Source organism: Sorex fumeus, unplaced genomic scaffold, assembly GCF_029834395.1.
Source record: "Sorex fumeus unplaced genomic scaffold, SorFum_2.1 ptg000125l, whole genome shotgun sequence".
In the NCBI taxonomy this organism is placed as follows: domain Eukaryota; kingdom Metazoa; phylum Chordata; class Mammalia; order Eulipotyphla; family Soricidae; genus Sorex; species Sorex fumeus.
In genome coordinates, this window is record NW_026606182.1 from 5,921,148 (window position 1) to 5,936,599 (window position 15,452).

General features: G+C 66.7%; 2 protein-coding genes across 2 annotated transcripts; one reads left to right on the plus strand and one right to left on the minus strand.

Moving 5' to 3' along the window:
* The first annotated feature begins 13 nt into the window (after positions 1-13).
* TSPO (translocator protein) lies at positions 14-7,413 on the plus strand. Its single transcript, XM_056137536.1, has 4 exons — positions 14-65; positions 4,324-4,534; positions 6,367-6,505; positions 7,165-7,413. The coding sequence occupies exons 2-4, from the start codon at positions 4,353-4,355 to the stop codon at positions 7,351-7,353; spliced, it is 510 nt and encodes a 169-aa protein (XP_055993511.1). The 5' UTR covers positions 14-65; positions 4,324-4,352; the 3' UTR covers positions 7,354-7,413.
* A 1,900-nt stretch (positions 7,414-9,313) lies between these two features.
* On the minus strand, positions 9,314-14,816 carry TTLL12 (tubulin tyrosine ligase like 12). The gene is made up of 14 exons (XM_056137410.1): positions 14,619-14,816; positions 13,132-13,301; positions 12,841-13,039; positions 12,386-12,545; positions 12,155-12,288; positions 11,291-11,367; positions 11,073-11,189; positions 10,806-11,000; positions 10,520-10,631; positions 10,263-10,414; positions 10,072-10,153; positions 9,841-9,909; positions 9,596-9,734; positions 9,314-9,503 (listed from the first exon to the last, which is right to left on the minus strand). The coding sequence occupies exons 1-14, from the start codon at positions 14,799-14,801 to the stop codon at positions 9,352-9,354; spliced, it is 1,941 nt and encodes a 646-aa protein (XP_055993385.1). The 5' UTR covers positions 14,802-14,816; the 3' UTR covers positions 9,314-9,351.
* Between the last annotated feature and the right edge of the window lie 636 nt (positions 14,817-15,452).

Here is a 15,452-nt window from a genome sequence, read left to right on the forward strand (position 1 = left end):
GAGACCTCGGCCACCACCTTCGCCCCCTGCGCAGAAGCTTCGGGGAGCGGATCGCGGCGGCGCTGGTGAGCCGGGGAGTCCGCGTGCCCGCGCGGGAGGTGGGCCGCGGGGGGGGACCCCGCGAGGCGGGGAAACTGAGGCGGGAGGCGCTCGGCTCTCGGCGCGCCCGGCCTCCCGCCGCTGCGGCCGCCGGATCCCGCCGGGGGTGGGTGGGGGGTCCCCGGGCGCCGCGCCCCGCCCCGGCGCGCCCCTGGCACCCCACCCCGCCGCGCCCAGCCCGCGGGCCCCGGGGAGGCGCGCGCGGGAGGGGCCGGCGAGCCAGCGCGCGCGGGCGGAATGAGTGAAACACCCCGGGGACTCGGGGCCCGCCCCGCTTGGGGCACCCCGTTTCCAGCAGAGGGAAGCAGCGGGACGGTTGGGGCGCCAGGGCCCGTGCCAGGCCTTGGAGTACCCGGGCGCCGCTCTGGGGTGCCCCCCGGCTCCCTCCCGCACCGGTGGTGGGGGCCCTGGGGTCTCCGGCTAGGACGCACCTAAAGGGCTGGACCCTGCCCGGGTCCCCGTACCTGCCACCAGGTGTCCCCTGGGTCAGGAAGCAGACCGGGGCGAGGGCAGGGGGCTATGTCTCCTTGTCAGTGAGGAGCAAGGCTCTCGGGAGGGGGGACAAGGCGGTGGGCTGGTCCCAGGGCCCCCCACCCACCTGATGGGGCGTGGCCTCACGAAGCAGTGCTCAGGGCATTTGGGGGGAACCCGGCAGTGCCAGGGTCTCCCCGTGCAAAGCTGCGCCCAGCCTGTTGGCCTCTCTCCAGCCCCCAGCAGTGAGGCCCCCTAGGAGGGCGGGTGGGGTGCAGTGGGGACCCCCAGCTCCCATGCCCAGCCCGACACACTGCCCTATGTCCCCAGCCCCTGTTTTTGATTTCTTTGGTCGGGGGGCCACGACCCTTCCTATCCCCCACACCGCGCCCGACCGTGCTCGGGGCTTGCTCCTGGCCCTGCGCTCTGGTGACGCGGCCCCGGGGTCCAGAGGGGACCCCCGGGTTTCCGATCGAGCTGGGTGTGCAAGCCCAGCGCCCTCCCTCCCTGCTGTCCTCTCGCCGCGGCCCCAGGGATCCCGTTGGCGTCACGCCCCTTGGAGACGCGGGGCGAGGGCGGGATGGAACGGAGGTGGCCGTGTCCATCCCACGGCGGGGGCTGGCGTGGTGGGGGGCGGGGGACTGGGACCGCGAGCTGCAGGCCGCGGAGGTCAGTGGCCGCGAAGGGGCAGCTCCCTGGCAGCCGGCGCTGGCCGGCTCTTCCCGGGAAGGGCAGTGGGCGCCGCTGCCATCTGCTCGCAGGTCGCTTCCAGCTCTGATTCGTCCGTGCGATGCGCTCCGGGGGGCTTCGCGCACCTGGTCGGGGAGCTGGCGGGGCGCTGCAGTGCCACACGCGCCCGCCAGGGGTCGCTCTGCTTCTGCGCCGCGGCTGCTGCTGCTCCCGGGGGTCGCGCGCCACCTGCGGGGGCTGCTTCCAGCAGCCGGGCAGGGCCCCGGGACCCCCCGCGGCTCGGCTCGCGCGCCCTGGGTGGCAGCGGGGGTGGTGGACCTCGAGGCCCGCGGCTCCAGCCCCTCCGAGGACCTGGGGGCCCTGGGGTGGGGGCACGCAGGTTGCACCTGTATTTCCAGGGACTCTTGTTTTGTTTGGGGGCCACACCAGGGAGTCCTCAGGGACGCTGAGACTTGAACCTGGGTTGGCCACGTGCGAGGCAAGTGCCCTCCCCGCTGTCCTGTCTCTCCGGTCCTCGGTTTTTATTTATTTATTTTATTAAAAAAATTTTTTTTTTTTGCTTTTGGGGTCACACCCAGCAATGCTCAGGAATTACTTCTGGCAGTGCTTGGGGGACCATATGGGATACCAGGGATCGAACCCGGGTCGGCTGCGTGCAAGGCAAACACCCTACCGCTGTGCTATCGTCTGGCCCCCCGGTTTTTATTTTTTAATTTAAGTTTTTCTTAAATTTTTATTAGTGAGACACCATGAGGTACAGTTGTAGACTTACAAATTTTTGTGCTTGGGTTTCAATTCTACAATGATCAAACACCCATCCCTCCACCAGTGCCCATTTTCCACCACCACGGGTCCCAGTATCCCTCCCACCCCCATCCCCCCATCCCACCCTGCCTCTGTGGCAGGGCATTCCCTTTTGTTTTCTCTCTCTCCTTTTGGGTGCTGTGGTTTGCAAAAGAGGCATTGAGTGGCAATCATGATCGGTCTATAGTCTACTTTCAGCATGCTTCTCCCATCCTGGGAGGATCCTCCCAACACCCTTTACTTGGTGCTCCCTTCTCTATCTAATTTAATTTTTATTAAAACTTTTATTTTTTTAAATTTTGGGCTTCACCTTTGCTGTGTGTATGTGTTCGGGGCTCTGCACTCAGACATTGCTCAGGGCCGGCTCGGAGGACCATATTGCTGTATCACTGCAACACTGTCCTCCCGTTGTTCATCGATTTGCTCGAGCGGGCCCAGTAACGTCTCCATTGTGAGACTTGTTGTCACTGTGTTTGGCATCTCAAATCCGTCACGGGGAGCTTGCCAGGCTTTGCCGCGCGGGCGAGATACTCTCGGTAGCTTGCTGGGCTCTCCGAGAGGGGTGGAGGAATTGAACGCAGCTCGGCCAGGCTGGCCGCGCGCAAAGCAAATGCCCTACTCATTGTGCTATCTCTCTGGCCCTTTTTTTTTTCTTTTTGGCGTTTTGGGTCATACCTGGTGATGCTCAGGGGTTCCTCCTGGCTCTGCACTCAGGAATGACTCCTGGAGGTGCTCGGGGGACCCTGTGGGATGCTGGGGATTGCGGTCACTCAGTCGCGTGCAAGGCAAACGCCCTCCCTGCTGTGCTATTCTCTGGCCCCCACACGTGACTTTAGATTCAGTCACTCACTGCGTCCTGCCTGGGCGCTGTCCCCTGCTCAATCCCAGGCCCCTATCCTGATGCTGGGCCCAGACTGGCGTGTGGGTCTGGAGTCTGTCCCCTGGCCACCCGGTGTGGGTCCTTGTCCCTTGCCAACGGACACCTCCAGGTTCAGCAGATCCTGGCGTGGTTGCAGGAGCACGGCCCCCCGTTTTATGAAGGGAGAACCCAGACCCGGTCAGGGGGTGTCCAGGCTTCAGTTCAAACAGCCTGGCTGCTCCCCCCCCCGCCCCGACATTTGACATTTCCCTGTCAATCACTTTTTAAAATAGGACGCAAGGGGCTGGAGCGATAGCACAGCGGTTAGGGCATTTGCCTTGCACGCGGCCAACCCGGGTTCGATTCCCAGCATCCCGTAGGGTCCCCCGAGCACCGCCAGGGGCAATTCCTGAGTGCATGAGCCAAGAGTAACCCCTGAGCATTGCTAGGTGTGATCCCTCCCAAAAAAAAAAGCCAAAAAAATAATAATAAAATAGGACGCAAATATCCAGGTATAAATATCAACCAGGTAGGCCCCGTGGACAGCCAGAGGGTGACAGCTCTGGGCCTGAGTGGGGCCCTGTGTGCCCTGAGTCCGGCCAGGAATGGAAGGTCGTGCCGGGATGGGCTCCTCCACTGGGCCGAGCCCCAAGAGCCAGAGCGATGAGCTCAAGTCAGTTGGGAGCAGGGATTTGCAGATCAGTATGAGGCCAAGCGTCAAATGACGAATTCGGGGTGAATGCGTGAATTAATGCAAGATGAATGAATGAATTCAAGACAAATAGACGAATGACTACAAGACAAGTGAATGCCAGACAAAGAAATGAAGGCAGGATGAGTCAGCGAGGGGCTGGAGCAACAGCACAGCGGGTAGGGCGTGTGCCTTGCACGCGGCCCAACCCGGGTTCGATTCCCAGCATCCCATAGGGTGCCCTGAGCACCACCAGGGGTAGTTCCTGAGTGCAGAGCCAGGAGTAACCCCTGTGCATCGCCGGGTGTGACCCAAAAAGAAAAAAAAAGAGATGAATGAGTGGATGCACTGTAAATGAATGAATGCCGGAGGAAGAATAGATAGTGGGCGGGGGACACATGGCTTGGCACGGGCTAGCACTGGCCTGGTGCCGTGTCTGCCTGCAGAGGCCCAAGGTCAGGGTGCGGCTGAGAGCAGGGCTACCCGCTGGGGGCAGGAGCTGAGTGCGAGACCTCGGCTGGCGCCTGGGGGCTGACTGGGGCCACCCTCCCCCCACCTCTCTTGTCTCATCCAGGATGAAAGGGAGAGGGCTTTAGGGGGACCCTGATATGATGCATCGGCCCCGGGGTCTGAGAGGGAGGCTGACCCCAGCCCAGGAGAGACCCCCTCCCCACACACACATACACCTCCCGCTCATCTTCTCTTTCAGAACTTTCCAGAACCACAGCTGCAGCCGCCATGGCCCCGCCCTGGGTGCCCGCAGTGGGCTTCACTCTGGCGCCCAGCCTGGGGGGCTTCCTGGGCGCCCACTACGTCCGGGGCGAGGGTCTCCGCTGGTACGCCGGCCTGCAGAAGCCGTCGTGGCACCCGCCCCGCTGGACGCTGGGGCCCGTCTGGGGGACGCTCTACTCGGCCATGGGGTAGGTGGCAGCTTGGGGACCCCCCTGCCCCCCACCCCCCGGTTGCACAACCGAGCTTTGCCCTCTGCGCTTCCTGGCGCGGGTAGTGACCGGTCCAGTCCACGCCGGCCCCCTGGCAGCGTCCCTAACTGGGCCGGGGGTGGGGGGCGGGCACCCGCCAGGCGTGGGTGGGCAGCAGCAACAGCGGCAGCATACATGCAGGCGCCCCCGCTGTCCCACGCTCTCGCTCGGTTTTCACAAACTCTGGGCTGGACACGGGGCCCAGCGCTGCCCAGGACAGAGGAAAGGAGGCGCCGGGCGGGCGGGAGGGCGCGCTCTGGTGGCCGCGGTGGGAACTGCACCCGGAGGAGCCACCAGGGCCTCTGCCTTCGCTGCAGGGGCTGGGGGCGTTGCCAAGGGGCCTTGGGGGAGGGAGGGGAGGGTGGTGGCCGGGGTCCAGGGCCAGATCTGCACCCGAGATTTTTTTTTTTTGCCTTTTTGAGTCACACCCAGCAATGCTCAGGGGTCACTCCTGGCTCTGCACTCAGGAATTACTCCTGGTGGTGCTCAGGGGACCATATGGGATGCTGGGGATCGAACCCGGGTCGGCCGCGTGCAAGGCAAACGCCCGACCCACTGTGCTATCGCTCCAGCCCCGGCACCCGAGATTTTTAAAAAATATTTATTTATTTATTTATTTATTTATTTGGGGTAGGGTGTTTGCCTTGCACGTGGCCGACCTGGGTTCGATTCCTCTGCCCCTTCTCGGAGAGCCCGGCAAACTACCGAGAGTATCTCGCCCTCACGGCAAAGCCTGGCAAGCTCCCCGTGGCATAATCAAGATGCCAAACACAGTAACAACAAGTCTCACAATGGAGACGTTACTGGTGTCTGCTCGAGCAAATCCATGAACAGCGGGAGGACAGTGCTACAGTGCTTATTTATTGATTTATTTTGTCTTTTGGGTCACACCTGGCGATGCTCAGGGGTTACTCCCGGCTTGTGTACCCAGGAGTCACTCCTGGCGGTGCTCAGGGGACCCTATAGGATGCTGGGAATCGAACCCCGGTTGGCCTTGTGCCAGGCAAACGCCCTACCTGTTGTACTATCGCTCCAGCCCCGGAGGTTTTTTTTTTTTTAAATTTGGCTTTTTGGATCACACCCAGTGATGCACAGGAGTTACTCCTGGTTCATGCACTCAGGAATTACTCCTGGCGGTGCTCGGGGGACCCTATGGGATGCCGGGGATCAAACCCAGGTCAGCCGGGTACAAGACCAACCCCCTCCCTACTGTGCTATCGCTCCAGCCCTCCACCTGGGGTTTTTACGGGAATGAGACCCCCGGTCCCCCTGTGGTCTGTGACTCTGAGAAAGCTTCCTCACGCCACAAGGCCCAGCCTCTCCCAGAAGAAACGGCCGCCGTGGGCCCTGGCCTGGTGTTCCTGGCTGACCGCTGGCCGGGAGCCTAAGGGCCGTTTCCTTGCGCTGGCCTTGGCTTGTAGGCGACCTGACTGGGAGCCGGCCCATGGCACTGTGGGGATGAAGGGAGGGTGGGCACGGCCCGGGGTGGGCTCAGGGCTCTGGGGTGTTCAGCCCCCCACCCCTCCCCCACACGCACACCCCACCCGGGCTCTCTGCTGACCTTGGATTCCCGCTCACATGTCCCACCCCCTCCTGTTCACGGTTCCCACGATGTTGGCAGTGCTGGCAGACACCATCACAGTCCCTGTGCCAGGCATGCCCTCAGCACTGCCAGCCTCCGCAGCAACCCCTTGGGAGAAGACAGCCCAGAGAGGGCGGGCAGCCGCCCCAGGGCCACCCAGCAGGGTGCTGACTGCTCCCCTCTGCCCCAGGTACGGCTCCTACATGGTCTGGAAAGAGGTGGGGGGCTTCTCGGAGGACGCCGTGGTGCCCCTGGGCCTCTACGCGGGACAGCTGGCCCTCAACTGGGCGTGGCCCCCGCTCTTCTTCGGCCAGCGGCAGATGGGCTGGGTGAGTGGCCTGCGTGTCCCCCGAGGTGTCCTGGAGAGTGGCATGGGGGGACGGGTGTGGGGCGGGGGTCCCGGGAGGTGCTTGGCTTATGGCTAGTTTTGCTTTGGGGGGCTACACCCAACCATGCTCAGGGCTTGCTCCTGACTCTGTGCTCAGGGGTTGCTCCTGGTGGGCTGGTGGGCTCAGGGGGCGGGCTCATATGGTGTGCCAGGGATCGAACCCAGGTGGACCCCGGGCAGGGCAAGAGCCCTCCTGGCTGCACTGGGTCCCCGGCCCCTCCCGGCTAGTTCTTGGGACCAGGACTCCCCCTGCTGGTTCTCTAGGGAAGAGTTGGGGTGAGGGGAGGCTGCTACAGGGACCCCCACATAGACCCCGTGCTGAACTCAGGCCCGGGCGGGTGATGGTTCCCATTTTGCAGATGGGGAAACTGAGGCAGAGACTGGCGTGAGGCTGACCCCATGCTGCTGAGCTCAGGCCCGGGCGATGGTTCCCGTTTGGCAGATGGGGAAACTGAGGCAGAGACTGGGGTGGGGCTGACCCTATGCTGAGCTCAGACCCGGGAGATGGTTCCCGTTTGTCAGATGGGGAAACTGAGGCAGACGGGGGTGGGGCCTCGGCCGGGTGCTCAGGCATCCCCTTCCTCTCCCGCTTCCCCGCAGGCCCTGGCGGATCTCCTGCTGACCGGCGGGGCGGCGGCCGCCACGACCGTGGCCTGGCACCGGGTGAGCCCGCCGGCCGCCCGCCTGCTCTACCCCTACCTGGCCTGGCTGATCTTCGCCGCCGCCCTCAACTACTGCGTATGGCGGGACAACCGGGGCTGGCGCGGGGGCCGCCGGCTGCCCGAGTGAGGGCCCCGCCCCGGCCGGGCATGTGGGGGGCAGCCGCGGCCCCCGGCCCGGGCGCCCTCTGCGCCCCTTGCTGAGTGGGGGGAGGGTGGGAAACCGGAAACTTCTGTTTGATAATAAAGTTCCTGACGTTTTCCACCAGCGGAGGCCTCATTTCCACACGCGCTTTCCCGCCTGCCCGGCCCCGGGTCGGGGTGGGGGGTGGGGGGCAGGAGCGTGGCCCAGGCCGCACCCACCCCACCCTGCCCTACAGTGCTCTCGGCGGGCAGAGCTAAGCCGAGTGATGGGACAGCAGGCAAGCGTTTGCCTTGCACACGGCTGGACTGAGTTTGATCCGCGACATCCCATATGGTGCCCTGAGCCCGCCAGGAGTGACCCCTGAGTGCAGAGCCGGGAGAAGGTCCTGAGCACCGCCAGGGGTGGCCCCCAAATCAAAAAAAAAATCACTTGTACTGTTTGTCATCCCATTGCTCATCGATTTGCTCGAGCGGGCACGTCACGTCTCCATTCGTCCCTGTCGCGTGCTAGAGTAGCCCAATGGCGTCTGCTCGCTCCAGGAACACAAAGAGCCTCAAACCGTTCGTTCAGGGTCGTGACGAAGAAGTCTGACCATCTCGTAGGTGACGGCTGGACCGAGATCTTTTGACGTCCCACAGAATCCAGTCAGTAACGGCTCTAGTCCAGCGGTCATCTCCAAATCGCATTATGTGTCCGGCCCGTCTGATTTTTGACTTGCTTTGGCAAATAAGGCAGCGTCGCTGATCCTTGATCAACGACAGAGGTCAGAATTCCGGATTCCTTCTCTCACTTGCATAAAGCGTGGTACTCCAAAAAAAAAAATGCAACCAAAAAACCCAAACCCCAAACCCCATTACGCTACTTCCAACTTCTCACGTCCAGAGAGAGCTGGCCTGTTCACCTGGGGTGCACCCTCCGGCCATGCCAGCCCAGGACCCAGCCGCCCTTCTCCAGGCCCTCGTAAGGCTCTGCAAGAGATGACCAACACAGGGGGGCCACGGCCCTGACGGCGGTCCCACTTCTGCTTGGCTGTTAACCTCCAGTCACCAGGGGTGCCATGGCGCGGGCCAGCAGCCCAGCCTCCCCTCCAGCCCCACCCCTGGGTCCCACAGAGCTGAGCCCTGGGGACCAGCCCCTGCCATTGGCTGTGATGCAGGCTGGGCCCTGACTCTGCACTGGGAGCCCAGTTGGGGTTCGGGAACTTTGGGCCTGAGCCTGTCCCCAGGTTCGGCGGGAACCCCGACTCCCTCGAGCTGGCCTGGCGCACGAGTCGTGTTTCTTATTTACTGAATCACGGGGAGGTGTTCACGGTCAGGCTTCATGCAGCATTCTGGCACCCGTGCAAGCGTTCCAGCACCCGTGCCCCCCCGTTTCCCTCTCGCGTGCGTTTTTTTTGTATTTTTTTTTTGCCACACCAGGTGGTGCTCTGGGGCCCCCGTGGGGTGCCAGGGATGGAGCCCGCCGTCTCCCCTCTGACCCTCCAAACCTGGTTCTTTTCGCGCCTTCTCTGGTCCACCGGGCCGCCCCCTGGTGGCTGCAGCAGGAAGGTCCCAGCTCTAGTGCCCTGAGATGCCCCTGGTACGTGCCCACAGCGGTGGCGGGGGCCCAGGTGCCAGTGCCCTGCCCCCGCACGCCCCAGGGCTACCCCCAAAGGGAAACTGAGGCAGAGGAAACGAAAGCGAACACTTTTAATGTGGAACAATGGATCCCAAACAGAGGACGACACAGCCTGTACCCCCCGCAGGGGAAAGACCCCTGAGGGGGTGCCCCGATCCCCAGACCTGGTCGGACCAGGACAGCCTGACCGCTGGGGGGGACGCGCGGATGTCCAGTTTCGCTCCAAGAACCCCTCTGGCTTCCGACAAGAGCCCACCAGCCACGTCCTAGAAACGAGGGAGGAGAGACAGGCGGACCCACGGACACGTGTGCGGGACAGACCGAGACAGTCGGAGCGGCTCTGCGGGCGGGGGGCCCGGGCGGGCCCTAGGTGAGCCGGGTGACGTTGCAGCACTCGAAGTCGTCCAGGTAGAGGGTGCTGAAGACGTCGTTGAAGAAGGTGGGGTGGAACTGGCAGGCGCGCTCGCAGTCGGGGTTGAAGTTCACCTCCAGGATCTGCGGCTGCATCGTCCGCGTCCCTGGGGGCACGGCGGGCGGTGGGCAGGTCCGGTCGGCGGGGCTGGGCCAGGCCTGGGCACCCTCCCTCGCCTGTTGGGGGGTGCTATCTCACCATCGGGGCGGCGGTCCCACTTCAGCATGAGGTCGATGGCGTACACGGCACGGGAAGAGGGATACCCGCACAGGCCCAGGGGCGGCGGCCGGGAGCTGGCGGCCTGCAGGAGCTCGATGAAGGTCTGGAAGATGGACTCCTGCGGGGCCGGGCGGGGCATGAGGGGGCGGGTGGCGGGGCCGAGCTGGCCGCGCCCCGCCCTGTCCCACCCGCCTGCCTGCCTGCCGTGGCCCCGGGGGGCTCACCTGAACCTTTTTCCAGCGGAAGTCGGGGTACTGCTTCTCGAACTCGGGCACGAACTGTTGGCAGTGGACCTGTGCAGACAGGCCGGTCAGGCCGGGGGCTCCCTGCGGGCGACTCAGTGACAGGACTGTGGCCAGCACTGCCGCCGCCGCCCCTCACGCCTGCCCGGGGTGGGCGGGGGCGGGGGGGGGGGGTCCCGGCGCCCCCAGATTCGCCGGCCCCGCCCCTCCCACCTGCTTCAGGGGCGCGTCCGGCTTGTAGTTCATGACGGTGAAGTGCTTCTCGTAGTCGTCCAGCTCGTCGAGCGAGAAGGGCCTGGCGTGGACGGACGGACAAACAAGACGCACAGAGGGACACACAGGGGTGAGCGGGCGGCACAGCGGGGAGGCCCGGGGCGCGCACGGGGGCCCTGCAGCACACGCACCGGTTGGAGAAGCGCAGCCAGAAGACGTCGTAGACGAAGAGCCTCAGCGGGTCGACGGAGCGTAGCAGCACCACGTAGCGGAGGTCGAACTTGACGCGGCCCACGTCCTCGCGCAGGAACAGCACCGGGTCCTCGATGTACTTGCACACCACCTGCGGGGCCGGGGACGCGCCGCCGTCAGTCACCGTCGGGCCCACCCCACTCCCCACCCCCCACCAGAAAGAAGCCCGGGCCACGGGGGGCGGGGGCGGGCGCACCTTGGGGGTGCTCTCGCGGTGCCGGATGACGCTGTGAAGGTTCCTGGTGATGTGCGTGTCCAGGCTGCGCGCCAGGTTCCAGGGCTTGCAGATCCAGTGGTTGTCTTCTCCCCTGGGGGCACAGCACAGCTGGGCGGGGGGTCCCTCGCCACGCGCGCGGGTCTGTGTGGCACGTGAGTGCCCGTGTGTGTGTGTGTACATGTGTCTGTGTGCGGGCACGTAGGCATCACGTGTGTGCGTGAGTGTGTCCGTGTGCGTGCACGCCTGAGCCTGCGTGGGCGCTCACCGCTTCTCCCGCTGCTGGAAGTAGCTGACGAACTGGGGCAGCTCCGTGCGCAGGTTGAAGGTTCGGGGGAGCCAGGCCGGACCCTCGGGGCCCGCCACGCGCCGGGCCACGGCCGCCAGGCAGTCCTTGACCGTGAGCAGACTCTCGCAGGGAAACTGGTTCAGCATCACGTGCGGCCGCTCCCGGCTGAAACTCCTGCCGAGGGGCAGCGGCGGGGTCAGCGGTGGGCGCCAGCCGCGAGGGGCCGGCAGCGGCGTGGCACCTCACCTGTAGTCCTTGAAGTGGGAGAAGTGGTGCAGGATGTCGGCCTCGGCCTCCCGCGAGGTGAAGACGAAGCGCGGGTGCGTGAGGTTCTGATACACCTGCAGCACGTCCGTGTGCACCCTGGGGGCGGCGGCGTCAGGGCACTGGGCGGCCGCCCCCACCCACGGCCCCCCGAGACGCCGATGAGCTCCCCGCCGTCCCCACCAGCACCGGGCCCCTACTTGAAGATGTGCTCGCGGGAATACGTGGGTGTCTCGATGAGCACCGGCAGCGTCTCCTTGCTCTCCTGCAGGATTGCCTGCGAACCACAGCCCGGTGAGAGCCTGGCACTGCCCGCCAGCGCCCGTCCCGCAGCCCCGTGTCCCGAGCCACCAGCGTCCCGTGGCCAGGGACAGCAGGTCTGTTCCCCACCTGGCCGCTTCTTTTGTTTTTTTTTTTTTTTAGCTTTTTGCGTCACACCCCGCGATGCTCAGGGGTTACTCCCGGCTCTGCACTCAGGAGTTACTCCTGGCGGTGCTCAGGGGACCATATGGGACGCTGGGAATCGAACCCAGGTCGGTTGTGTGCAAGGCAAACGCCCTCCCCGCTACCACTCCAGCCCCTTCCTACTGTCTTAACTCTGGGACACACCCACCAGCGTGGGGATCACTCCAGCCTTGGTGCCGGGAACAGGCCCGGGGGTGACTGCAGACCCCAGGCTGTGCAGGCTCCATCCCCCTAGGCGGCCGGGTGGGGGCGCCCAGAGGGGGCACACGGCCGGCCTGGGCGCGATGCTGACGGGCTGACCCCGCGGCCTCAGCCCCCGAGTCTGGGCGACCCCGAGTGAGTTGGGTGCCCGGGCACCTCCAGTGTGCCTGCCTGCTGCCGCCTTAGGAGGGAGAACTCACCCCGTCCCCCGAGGGGCTTGGGAGGGAAGTGAGGCCCCCCCCGCCCCGCCTCCCTGTGCCCACACGGCCTGGGGGCCAGCACCCCGCGCTGCCCAAGGCTGCGACTGCGGCTGGTCCCTGGCGGCCGTTCGGTGTGTGCTGCCGTTCCTGAGGCCGCCTGCCCCCTCCCACCAACGGGTGCCTTGCCCCCCCCCACACCTGGTAGTGCTGGTCGGGCGGCTCCGGCGTGTGGCAGCTGATGTCCTGCAGGTCAGCAGGGAACCACGGCAGGAGCATGCACTTCCGGATCAGGGGGTCGGTCTCGCCGTAGGCGAAGTCCCGCGTCACCTCCTCTGCATGGGACACGCGTGGCCGCGTCAGGGACACACGTGTTCACAGCGGGTGTGTGTGTGTGAGAGAGAGATTCGGGGCAGGGCGGGGGCAACTCACCGCCGGTGGCCAGGTCCCGCAGGGGCCAGAGCAGGCTGTAGGCCGCCTCCTGGGGGGTGTAGAAGAACGGGGCCAGGCCGAAGCTGGGGGTGTCCGAGTGCTGGATGCGAGACCCGAACTCGTCCATGATGTACCACACCGGCACCTTCTCCTCGGCCGTCTGGGGGGGTGGGTGGGGGGCAGAGAAGGCCCCGCAGGTCAGCCTCTGCCCACACGCCACACCCTCCAATCTGGGGGGGCTCGGGGGCAGCACGTGTGCATGCGTGTGTGTGTGTGGGGGGGGAGAGGTGGACTGCTGCAATCAGGGAGGACTTCCCGGTGGCAACGACATCCCAGCTGAGGTTCTAAGAAATCCATCTTCCCCTGAGTAAGACCGGGGTGCGGCCTGGAACGTGCGTTGGGGGAGGAAGGCAGAGGAGAGGGCCCTGCCCCGGCCACCCTGCCAGGCCGCTCACCCCGTGGGCCAGCTGGTAGGTCTGGTTGTATTTCCACATCTCCTCGAGCACCTGGTCCACAACGTGGGCGCGGGGCAGCTCGCCGTGGAAGGCGATGCCCATCAGGCTGGCCATACGCTGCAGCAGCCCCGGCATCTGTTGGAGCTGCCGCCGGGCGTGGTCCAGGCGGCAGGTCCAGGCGTGGTCAATGAGGAAGATGCTGCGGGCACGGCCGGGGTGAGGGGCTCTGGGGGCCGCCCCCCTGCCACCCCTCTCCGGCACCCCCAGGGCCCGCCCGGCGCGGGGCCCCACCTGTTGGGGTCATCGGCGCGGAGCCCGTCCTCGTGGGTGACGATGACCTTGTAGCAGACCTCGGAGCCCGGGCTGGGCCGTTGCCGCGCGGTGCCCCCGGCGTCCCCGGCCTCCTCCTCCTCCGCTTCCTGCACCTGCATGATCCCAAACATCTCCCCGGCGTCCAGGACCTGGGGGCCACAACACGTGGGTGCTGCAGCAGGACCCCACACTCCCGGCACCCCTCCCCCCCGAGCTCCACAGGTCTGCTGGACTCGTGAGTGCATTCCGGGGGCCCCTGCCTTGGCCACAGGGGCCGAGGGTCCAGCTGTGACCCTGAGGATTTCAAGACCGGCTGCCAGCCCCCCCCCCCCCCCGGAAGCATCACAGGGAGTGATGGGTCCTGGCAGCCCCGAGCACCTCTCCCGGGTATGGGGGTGTCCCCCAGGGGAGCGACCAGCCCCAGCATGCAGGCAGCTGAAATAGCCCGGGATGGAGCCCCCAGACCCACACAGTGTCGGGGTGTGGGGGGGAAGGACCACATGGCCCCTGGCCAGGCATGAGAGACATGTGGAGAGGCCCCGAGGTGGGACTCGGCCCTGCACCCCAAAGCTGAGGGGAGAGGGGTGCTGTGAGAGCCTTCACCCACTCCCAGGGGGCTCCAAGGCTCCTTCCTCTCCTTGGGGTGACGGGCGTGGGGCTGGCTCCTGGGGTGCTGGTGCACACAGCAGGGGGCCACGGCCACCCGCGCCCGCAGAGTGACCACCCTGGCCAGGCGCCTCTATCCTGGCCCACCACAGCTGGGGTCCCCCCACAGCCTGGCCAGAGCAAGCCAGGGACAAGCGGGCGGGACCAAGGGCGAGTCCCAGGGAGGCGGGACCCGCCTGGGGCTCCGGGCAGGACCGGACCAGCCGGGAAGGGCGGGTGCCACCTCGCCGGCGCCCCAAGTCGTCACCCTCAGCTCTCCAGCTCCTAGGAGCCCCCTCCCACATCTGCAGCGGGGGTGGGTGGGGCGGGGAGGGCGAGGCAGGGGCTCAGGGCAGGGACCCAAGTAGAAGCCGGACAGCCCAAGACCCGTCCCCCGGCACCACCAGGGGGGATCCCTGAGCAGAGGAGGAGTAAGGCCCCGCCCCCTCCCCGGGGGTCGCCCCCCACCCAAAGCAGGAGCGGGCGCACCCCGGTCCCCCACCCCGCCCAGCCTCTCCAGCGCTCTGACGCCAGCGCCGGGCGCCCCGGGGTGGGGGGTGCGTGGACCACGCACGCTGCGGGCCCTGGACAGCAACGTGGGGGCAGGAGCCAGGGCCTGGCCGGGGGTCCCCCAGACCCCCATCCCGCCTCCCCGCCCTCCCCCTCCCAGCCCTGCGCCCCTCCCCCGCCCAGAGCGCCTATCCCCCCGCCCCGCGTCCCATCCCCCATCCAGCGCGCCCCCCCACCCAGCGCCCCATCCCCACCCCACGCCCCCCGGCCCTGCCCCCCACCGCCCACCGCCCACCCCCCACCCCGCGCACCTCGTGCTGCAGCTTGTGCAGGAGGCGCGCCCAGTAGCGCTCGGGGACGCCGGACGCCCGCAGCGCCGGCCCGTACAGCGCCGCGAACTCGGCCTGGGCCCGCGCGGCCGCCTCGGCGTCGGGTTCGGGCTCGGGGGGCCCCGGGGGGCCGCCGCCGCCGCCACCTGCCGCGTCCCCCTCCATGGCGCCTGGGCCGCCGCGCGCAGAGCCGGCCCGGGAGCGTCCGCAAGGGGCCCGCCTCCCCGCGCGCGCGCGCCCGCGGGCCCCGGGAGCGCGCACGGCGCCCGCGTGCACGCGCACGCACGCCCGGGCCCGGCGGGGCTGGGGGCGGAGCTGGGGGCGGGGCCGGGCCGGCGGGCCGCGGGGCGCGTGCGCAGAGCGGGGGGGCGGGGCCGGGCCGGTGGCCCGCGGGGCGCGTGCGCGGGGCGGGGGCGCGCGGGAGGCGCCGCGGTCGGCCTGTGCGCGCGCGCGCGCTGCTCGGGCTGCGTTTGCTCACGCACCGCCGTGCGCTTTGCGCCGGTTCCCGCGATGCCTTCGCCATCGGGGTGGGGGTGGGGGGCTCCGGTTCGTCCCCGGGGGGGAAGTCGAGGCCTGGAGCGTCGGGTGGGGGGCACAGCTGGGCCCACGCTGATGATTTTTCAGAGTCAGGTGCAGCCGAGAGAGCTGGTCCTCCTCCGCCTCCTTCCGTTGAACTGGGCCAGATAAACCGATGCAATGAAAACCCAAAGGCTTTTTTTTTTTTTGCATTTTTTGGGGTCACACCCATTGATGCTCAGGGATTACTCTGGGCTCTGCACTCAGGAATTACTCCTGGCGGGGCTTGCGGGACCCTAG

Excerpts from the sequence above, each read along its gene's own strand:
- TSPO (XM_056137536.1), top strand. The coding sequence starts at position 4,353 with ATGGCCCCGCCCTGGGTGCCCGCAGTGGGCTTCACTCTGGCGCCCAGC. Across the intron at positions 4,535-6,366 it reads ACGCTCTACTCGGCCATGGG|GTACGGCTCCTACATGGTCT; the intron begins GTAGGTGGCAGC and ends CCTCTGCCCCAG. Across the intron at positions 6,506-7,164 it reads GCCAGCGGCAGATGGGCTGG|GCCCTGGCGGATCTCCTGCT; the intron begins GTGAGTGGCCTG and ends GCTTCCCCGCAG.
- TTLL12 (XM_056137410.1), bottom strand. The coding sequence starts at position 14,801 with ATGGAGGGGGACGCGGCAGGTGGCGGCGGCGGCGGCCCCCCGGGGCCC. Across the intron at positions 13,302-14,618 it reads TGCACAAGCTGCAGCACGAG|GTCCTGGACGCCGGGGAGAT; the intron begins GTGCGCGGGGTG and ends TGTGGCCCCCAG. Across the intron at positions 12,289-12,385 it reads GCGGGACCTGGCCACCGGCG|AGGAGGTGACGCGGGACTTC; the intron begins GTGAGTTGCCCC and ends TGTCCCATGCAG.